The sequence below is a fragment of the Eleutherodactylus coqui genome, chromosome 1 (assembly GCF_035609145.1).
Source record: "Eleutherodactylus coqui strain aEleCoq1 chromosome 1, aEleCoq1.hap1, whole genome shotgun sequence".
In the NCBI taxonomy this organism is placed as follows: Eukaryota; Metazoa; Chordata; class Amphibia; order Anura; family Eleutherodactylidae; genus Eleutherodactylus; species Eleutherodactylus coqui.
The window spans coordinates 315,588,206-315,597,641 of NC_089837.1; the positions used below are offsets into that span (position 1 = coordinate 315,588,206).

A 9,436-nucleotide genomic window follows, 5' to 3' on the forward strand; every position below is an offset into this window, starting at 1 on the left:
AAATAGTAACATGTTTTATATTTTAATACCTGTGCATAATAAATGTACTTCCAAAAAATGTTTTTTTACATATTGCTACATCCAAAGACCGAAAACAGTTTTCTTTTTCCATTGACAGAGCTGTCTGGGGGTTTGTCTTTTGCAGTAGAAGCTGTAGTCTTCAGTCAGGGTTATAAATGACATTTTGATCTCTTGGTAATTAATTCTTTGGAGGTGACGGTAACAAAGCAAAAGAAAATAAAAACCAGCTATTCTCCTGTTGTACTTTAGGTTGTTGTTTTTTTAGTCGCTGTGAGTTAGGCCTTATTCATGCGACCATGGGGCTAATTTAGCTGCATTAAAAAATGGTAAGCATCTGAAGCCTTGGATTCCAATGTAATCATTCAGATGAGCGATTTTTAGCCACATAGAAACATCAGGGCATAACAGGACATCGGCGACCGAAAACGGCGTCCGATTTTATACAGTGCGTGAATAGATAGGGCAAGACCTATCTTTTGCCGAGATATTCTGGAGGTCCTCATAGGCTTCTGTGGAAGCTGAAAAAAAAGGGAGGGGGAGGGAGTTTTGTAACGTCCAACTCCGGGAAAAGAAAACAGCTGCCTCTAGTTAACCATTAAAAATCATTCACACTGCAGCGCATATTTTGGCTGATATGCTGCAGCTGCCTGTGTGAATGGATGAGAAAACGTTAATTTTGATTGGGACTTCATCACAACGTTTTTCTTTTCATGCAATTTTTGGCAGCGATGTAGTGAGTGTAAAAGTGCATACGGTCAAAGAGTCATAGAATGGTAGAGTTGGAAGAGACCTCCAGGGTCATCGGGTCCAACCCCCTGCTCAGTGCAGGATCACTAAATCATCCCAGGCAGATATTTGTCCAGCCTTTGTTTGAAGACTTCCATTGAAGGAGAACTCACCACCTCCCAGGGTAACCTGTTCCACTCATTGATCCCTCTCGCTGTCTAATATCTAATCTGTGTCTCCTCCCTTTCAGTTTCATCCCATTGCTTCTAGTCTTTCCTTGTACAAATGAGAATAGGGCTGATCCCTCTGCACTGTGACAGCCCTTCAGATATTTGTAGACAGCTATTAAGTCTCCTCTCAGCCTTCTCTTCTGCAAGCTAAACATTCCCAGATCCTTTAAGCATTCCTCATAGGACATGATTTGCAGACCGTTCACCATCTTGGTAACTCTTCTCTGAACTTGCTCCAGTTTTTCTGTCTTTTTTAAAGTGGGGTGCACAGAACTGGACACAGTGTTCCAGCTGAGGTCTGACTATATTTCCCCCTCTTTCCGTTTGATCATATTTTTCTTCCTTTTAACATGTGTGCAAGTTCTGTGTTCATCCATCCAGGTCTCTTTAAATGCTTCCCATTCTTCCTTCTTTTAGGGATTGTGCTTTGAGAATCTTACTTCACAATATTTCCCAACCTACTTAGTCATTTCTTTCCTTATGAACATCCAGCCATTGGATTATTCCTATCCTTTTTCTGAGTTCAATAAAATCTGCCTTTCTAAAATCCAACCTTGAGGTCTGAGTTTTCTCAGGTCTTCATCCCCTTTTTATCCAAAATTCAATGATAACATGATCGCTGCCTCCTAAGGTCCCAGCCACCCTTACTTCCGCAACCATTCCCTCCCTGTTGGTAAGAATTAGGTCCAAGATAGCAGATCCCCTTGTTTTCTCTTCTACCTTTGGAAGATAAAGTTGTCAGCAAGTACGGATAAGAATGTGTTGGATCCATTACTTTTACCTGAGATTCCCAACAAATGTCCGGATAGTTATAATCTCCTGTGATCACTATATCATGCTTTTTTGAGAGCTTGGCCATCTGATGTAGAAAGAATTCCGCCATATCTTCTGCTTGTCCAGGTGGCCTATAGTAAATGCCTACAATCGTGTCCTTTCTGTTGTTCTCTCCTTGTATTCTTACCCAAACAGTTTCTACAGAACTCCCATGGTCTGAAGCTGGAATCTCTGTAGAGATGAATGTTTTCCTAACATACAATACAACACCTCCTGCCCTTTTTTAATAAGGTCTATTTCTTACTGGTCATGTGAAGGAGGCCTTATACAGTAAAGCCGGTGGCACACGGGTGTATTTGCACACACAATATACAGATTATAGAACCTATTGATTTCAATGGGTTTGTTCACCAGCATGTATGTTTCCTGAGGATTTTAGTTGAAGAATAAACCAGCGTACCGTGCTCTATTCTCCTGCACATGTGCACAGCAAGAGGTCTCATAGAAGTAACATAAGAGGGTACATAAATGTACACGAAATATGCTAGGAGATGCGTGAAACACTGCGCAATTGTGCAGGAAAAAGAACACATCTGGAACGTGCAGAAAAAGCATCTTTAATTCTGTAAGAACACTACACTGGTGCACATAGGCTTATATGACGCTGGCATAAATGACATCTTCACTACATCCTGTGGTCAGTAGGATTACATTTGTATCCAATTTATATAGTTTTGTAACATTTTATTACTTTTGCACAATAAAAACAATTTAAAAATGGTGTCACTGCATTCAAAGATCCGGAACATTTGTGTTTTTCTGTCTACAGAGCTGAACCAATGACCGACTACTATAATTGGCCCAAATATAAAAGCAAACAATTACAATAAAAGGTCCGGCCTCCTCCACCCCTTAATAGCCGGCCATCTCTCACCTTATTTCCCTTTCGCTGGTGACGAAACCATGAGATGTCAGAGGAGAGGGAGAAGTATAAAATTCCCCTGAGCGGTAATCACCAGTAAATGTAATTGTATCCTTAATATCTTATGGAGTATAGATATAGTGTAACACTACACATGTAGTACCGTAGTATCTTATTCTGAGCATGTGGTGCGCCCGGTATGGTCCGGCACATCCTAATGCCAAACAGTTATATTCCTGGAAACAAATTTTATATTAATTTTAAAAAAAGGCCCGGCCTCCTCCACCCCTTAATAGCCGGCCATCTCTCACCTTATTTCCCCGTCGCCGGTGACAAAACTAAACAATGTCATAGAAGAGGGAGAAATATGAAATTACACTCACCGGTAGTCAGCAGTAAATGTAATTGCAGCATTAATATCTTATGAAGTCTATGTATACGGTGACACTATACATAGAGTATCATAATATCATCCTATATTGGGCATGTGGTGCGTCTGACATGGTCAGGCACATCCTAATACCATACATAAAAAGAAAAAAAAAAAAGGGTCCGGCCTCCTCCACCCCTTAATAGCCGGCCATCTCTCTCCTTATTTCCCCGTCATCGATGACAATACTAATAGATGTCATAGAGGAGGGGGAAATATAAAATTACACTCACCAGTAGTCACTGGTAAATGTAATTGTATTTTTAGTCATTTATGGAGTATATATAAAGTGTAACACTATATATATAGTACCATAATATCAACTCACTCTGGGCATGCGGTGCGTCTGACATGGTCAGGCACATCCTCACACCATACATATTAAAAGAAAAACAAAGGTATACCACCTGTATGCCAGATGTAGACATGGCAGTAATCATCCAGCTTGGTCTGATGGAATTGCTGGGCTGCTCCTGATGACATCATCGGTGTTCTTCTGCTTCTCTTGATGGTCTTCTTGGGGCTTATGAGATCTGGCTCTGATGATCTTAAAGAGCCGGTGTGCTGTCCAGGGTTTTCCAGTTAGTGCTGACAAATGAAAACCCTGTGAATAAGGCCTGGTGGTCTGCCGATATGGCCGAGTGGTGGGCTTCTGCTGCCTCCATCCTCTTGAGATTAAATGGTCTTGAGCCGTGCCGGATGTTGTTTGACTATAAGAAGAGGAAGCATAGGGATTTAGCTGGTATGATAACTTCTCATGACAGCACTGGATTACAGTTCAAAAAAACAAACTAATTCCTGTATAAAAATTTATCACCCTAAGGGCAAAGTCAGACGAGCGGTTTTTTTTTTGCTTGCGCCTATGTGCGCAAAAAAAGGCATGTCTGATAGAGCCAGTGGCTCCCTATGATTTGTTCACATGTCTGTCTTTTACAGGCGCAAAATATTCATACTTGTAAAATATAGGACATCCGTGCCCTGGGTGGGTCCGTGCGACGCAGAAAGATTCCCCATGGAGAGTCCCCTTATCACTGAACACTGTGACAGCACTGTCACAGTATTCAGTGACAAGGGGACTCCCTGTGGGGATGAAGCTGTCACAGCTGTGGCAAAGGACCATGATGCCATCCCATTGCTTTCAATGGGGCCGTTGCTACTGCCGCTGGCCCCATTGAAAGCAATGCGATGCAGTCAACCCCTACAGTGACTTTCGGGGTAGGGCTTGAAACAGAAGCTGCTGTAAAAAAAAATGTGTATGTGTATATATATATATATATATACACACACATCACCTCTCTGCTGCTGTGCAGCTCTGGCGCATGTTCTCGCTGACTGCCGGCACTGCTCTGAAGCACTTTCAGCTGGCCGGGGATTTAAAAATCCCTGCCTCCTAAAAGAGCTGTGTCTGATTGGCTGAGCGCTCAGCCAATCACAGGCAGTGCTCAGCCATTCATTGAATGACAGCTGAGTGCTGCCTGTGAGTGGTCACAGCGTTCAGCCAATCAGAGGCAGCGTCATTGAAAGCAATGGGCATGGAGCTACAGTCAGGTGCATTTTGCACATGCATGCAACACTTTTTTTTACGCAAAAAGGACGCTCGTCTGACTGAGCCCTAAGGCCAAATGCAGACGGCCGGGGAGGAATCCGACTGTGAGATCTCGTAATGGAATCAGACCTTGTTCCCAGCGGTGACCCCTGGCTTACCTGTCTGCTGTCTTCTTTCTTCGCTGTAGATGTGCCGGCTGGTGCGCAGCCACACATGCGCAGTGCAGAGCTGTTGCACCGGCGATGATGCAGATGTGTGGCAACTCGCTGTGGGATGGGCAGCTTCCATTGACTACCATGGAATTTGCCCGTGCGAGCCTCACACTAGAATAGGACATGCTGCGATTTTTTCCCCCGGCAGCAGAAAATCGCAGTTTCTTTCCGCTCGTGGGCATGGAAAAGTGTTTTGCTTAGCATGTCTAAGGGCAGTATTTGCTCCAGATCCCGCAGTGCAAATACGCCCGTGGGCATTGGGCCTAAGACTACTAGCACACGGACAAACTTAAACTTGTGTCTAAGATTCTTACATGGAACTCACATCAGCCGGCACACAGACACACCATCCATGCGCTGTCCGATGTGCCGGACATCACACATTATCATGTGCTATTCTTGTTCAAAAATGAGACAGGAATGGGACATGTTGTAAATTCTATTTTCCATGAACTATTCATACGAGTAGAAAAAAGTCCCCCGTAAATATACCCGTTCTAATGAATCCGTTTCATTTTTGTCCAACTTTCTAACCAAACAAATCGGTTCGAAAGTCAGATGGAAAAATCTCCCGTATGAAAGTGGCCTAAATCAGGTTATTGTACGTTATCACTGATATTCACAGAAATTCAAGTGTTCTTCCTAAACAATATTACAACCTAAACATTCAGGACATATACAGTATATAGACCAAGGAAGCTGATAAAGGTGATATTAGGGCTACAGCCCTCGTCCAGCACCATAGTGAGGCATAGACATATACAGTATATACACCAAGGAAGCTCATAAAGGTAATATTAGGGCTACAGCCCACGTCTAGCACCATAGTGAGGCTTAGACATATACAGTATATACACCAAGGAAGCTGATAAAGGTGATATTAGGGCTACAGCCCACGTCTAGCACCATAGTGAGGCATAGACATATACAGTATATACACCAAGGAAGCTCATAAAGGTGATATTAGGGCTACAGCCCACGTCTAGCACCATAGTGAGGCATAGACATATACAGTATATACACCAAGGAAGCTCATATAGGTGATATTAGGGCTACAGCCCATGTCTAGCACCATAGTGAGGCTTAGACATATACAGTATATAGACCAAGGAAGCTCATAAAGGTGATATTAGGGCTACAGCCCATGTCTAGCACCATAGTGAGGCTTAGACATATACAGTATATACACCAAGGAAGCTCATAAAGGTGATATTAGGGCTATAGCCCATGTCTAGCACCATAGTGAGGCATAGACATATACAGTATATACACCAAGGAAGCTCATAAAGGTGATATTAGGGCTATAGCCCATGTCTAGCACCATAGTGAGGCATAGACATATACAGTATATACACCAAGGAAGCTGATAAAGGTGATATTAGGGCTACAGCCACGTCTAGCACCATAGTGAGGCATAGACATATACAGTATATAGACCAAGGAAGCTCATAAAGCTGATATTAGGGCTACAGCCCACGTCTAGCACCATAGTGAGGCATAGACATATACAGTATATACACCAAGGAAGCTCATAAAGGTGATATTAGGGCTACAGCCCATGTCTAGCACCATAGTGAGGCATAGACATATACAGTATATAGACCAAGGAAGCTCATAAAGGTGATATTAGGGCTATAGCCCATGTCTAGCACCATAGTGAGGCATAGACATCTCCCATTAGTACTACTATGACGTTATAACATACCAAGCTGAACCAATACAATTTCTGCTTATACTCACTGGTACAGGAATGTGTGGTGGTCGCATCTGCAGGGCTTCTACCAAATCCCAATTGATATGCCGGAAAAACCTCTGGGCTCTGATGTCACCGTGGACCCCTAAGCGCGTCGTAGGATCTTCCCGGAGGAGCTAAAAAGGAAAAAAATATAATCTAGTGCTTTGAACTATTATTACTGTCCTGGTCTAGTATAACATGTATTACATAGAGAATATATTCACCTTCTTGATGATGTTCTTCGCCTCGATGTTGGAGGCATTAAATCGTCCTCGATGATACTTGGACCTGCTGGTAACCATGATATTTAGAATGATACCTAAGGCATACCAGTCGATGGCAGCATTGTACTCCTCCCCGCTCAGCATCTCAGGAGCCATGAAGTCCGGTGTTCCAGCATATCCGGAGGCTGTGCGGTCTCCATAGATGTCCTCGAGGGCCAACCCGAAGTCGGCGATCTTTAGATGGCCCGCTGAAGTCACCAGGATGTTATCCGGCTTGAGATCTCTGTGAAGTAGAGGAAACAATGGTTTATTCCCATTCATACTGCTAAGAGGGAATCTGTCTTATTAGCTGATTTACTTTATAAGTATATGAAGATGTTACCTAATGTGCGCACAAACATCCAGAATTAATATATCTAAGTATGTTTTATATCAGATTCCAAACCATCTACTATAATATAATCTGGGATTACAGAACCGGCCTGAGTCCATCACACCTAAAAAAGACAAGAATATATTTACCGGTGGACGATGCCCTTCGCATGCAGGTGTTGGATACCGCATACAAGTTCCGCTGCGTAGAAACTGGCATGAAGGGGAGAGAAGAGAATTAGTATCTGGAGGCTGACAGAAAGCTCTGAAAAACACATAGTACAGAAGAGCAGAATATCCACCATGTGAGGTTATTACTATAGACTGCAGGGATCACACATCTCATTCTTCATGCTACATGTTCTCTAATCCTATCTTATTCTGCATACTACAAACATGGGGATAAGGACTCTTGCACAGGGCAGCGCCATATGTGTTTGTGTTATAGATCAGTGGGCTCTCTGTGCGACACCCTATAGAGCCTTGAGAAGATATATCATCCACCGGAGCAATGCAATATAATGTTACATGCGGTGGAGCATGGAACTATTTTTTTTCTTCTTGCAGATTAATGGCCGCCAAACAGTGCCGATATACAAGAACAGCCATTTCCCTGCTTTAGGGAGTCCAGTACTATGAATAAAGCATTATATTTGTGGGCCCTGTTACAGGTTTTACATTGGGGCCCAGGAGCTTTAAGTTACGCCTCTGCGTTAAGGCGTTAAGTGAAGTTGGGTGGCCCAAGATAAGCTTTTGCACCCGGGCCCATGAGCCTTTAGCTACGCCCCTGCTAACATCCTATAGATGGAGGGTATAGTTGCAGCTTCTGAGTATAACACTCTATTCTATGTACAGTCCCTTAATGAATGGAGTCCATCATTGGAGCTTGTATGTGGGCAGTAAGGCTAACAATCTAAAGGTTCCTTTACACAGGACTACTATAGGTTACATAAGCGCCCAACAGCCATTTCATGAAGAGCCGCCCAACTATCGCCCCTGTGCTTTACAAGCAGTGATAGTCGTTCTGTGAATGGAGGCTGAGCGGTTGAAGATCATGCTGACCCGCCGCCTCCATTCACAGTAAACAGGCAGTCATGCATTGTAGAACGATTGCCGGTTTACACGGCCGATAGTCGCTGGGTTTTTAGTTCTGCTAAGTGACTCTGACCAGTGATCGATTTCTCGCTCCATACCCAGTACACGGGACGGCTATTGCCTGAATTTGCTGCTTCCAGCGATAATTGCCCCGTGTAAGGGTAACTTCACTCATGTACTGTCCTCTTCATGTATGACCTACAGGGAGATGTTTATTAGCTTACGACTACATTACCGTGCACAGGGGCTGTCGAGACACCCCTTCCGCTGTAGAAGTTCATCGAAGTCTCCGCAGTTGATGTATTCCATTCCGAGCAGCACCAGGTCCTGCCATACAGAAGAGCGATACAAGAATGTGAATGTCTAGGATCAAGTTACCAAATGATTGCAGCGTCTTCATTCTATACAGACAGGAACTATCAGAGGTTGATCCAGGGATTATTCTGACTGCCATTATGGAGTCGGGAAGGAATTTTCCCCCCAAAAGGGCTAATTGGCTTCTGCCTCTTGGGATTATTTGCCTTCCTCTGGATCAACAAAGCTGACCTAGATGAACCTTGTCTTCATTCAGCCTCACATACTATGTTACTATGTTATACAGAGGCCATTCTCAGTTATTTCTCCATCATAGATGTAGACTATATGACGACGGGGGGGATGGGACAGTTACATGTATGATGGATCAGTAAGCTTAGTACTGGTGATAATAAGGCTGCAGCCCGGCCCCAGGAGAGGTGTAGCTTATACCTCATACAGCAGGCGTTCTCCATCTAGTTTCACTAATAATGTACATATAAGGTTTTCATGTTTGCATCATAGAGAAGACGCCATCTCAGTCGCAGTGGCATCCATAGACTATGTACAAACCGTTTGCCTACATTCACAGATTTTTTACACAAAACCCTTTTTCCTTTAACCCCTGAAGGACCGCCCACTTTTCATTTTTTTATTCTCACTTCTTTATCCCTATTTTCAATACATACATTTTTTTCGCCATATGAGGGCTTCTTATTTTGCGAGATGGGTTGTGTTTTTAATGGTATCATTTAGTCTACTATATAATGTATGGGAACATTTTTACATTTGTAAGTGTGGTGAAATGATAAAACGCACTGATGCCATTATCCTGCAGATCTTACTGTGACATAA

At 43.2% G+C, this 9,436-nt stretch overlaps 1 protein-coding gene across 1 annotated transcript; it reads right to left on the reverse strand.

Annotated features, from left to right (window-relative positions):
• Positions 1-3,441: 3,441 nt before the first annotated feature.
• LOC136586984 (protein kinase C delta type-like) lies at positions 3,442-7,141 on the reverse strand. Its single transcript, XM_066585404.1, has 3 exons — positions 6,821-7,141; positions 6,602-6,730; positions 3,442-3,813 (listed from the first exon to the last, which is right to left on the reverse strand). The coding sequence occupies exons 1-3, from the start codon at positions 7,139-7,141 to the stop codon at positions 3,652-3,654; spliced, it is 612 nt and encodes a 203-aa protein (XP_066441501.1). The 3' UTR covers positions 3,442-3,651.
• Between the last annotated feature and the right edge of the window lie 2,295 nt (positions 7,142-9,436).

Bases quoted from the DNA above. Each gene is read 5' to 3' on its own strand.
- LOC136586984 (XM_066585404.1), bottom strand. From the start codon at position 7,141: ATGAATGGGAATAAACCATTGTTTCCTCTACTTCACAGAGATCTCAAG. The intron at 6,731-6,820 runs GTGAATATATTC...TTTCCTTTTTAG, and splicing joins CGAAGAACATCATCAAGAAG to CTCCTCCGGGAAGATCCTAC. The intron at 3,814-6,601 runs GTGAGTATAAGC...CTCTTCTTATAG, and splicing joins CACCACACATTCCTGTACCA to TCAAACAACATCCGGCACGG.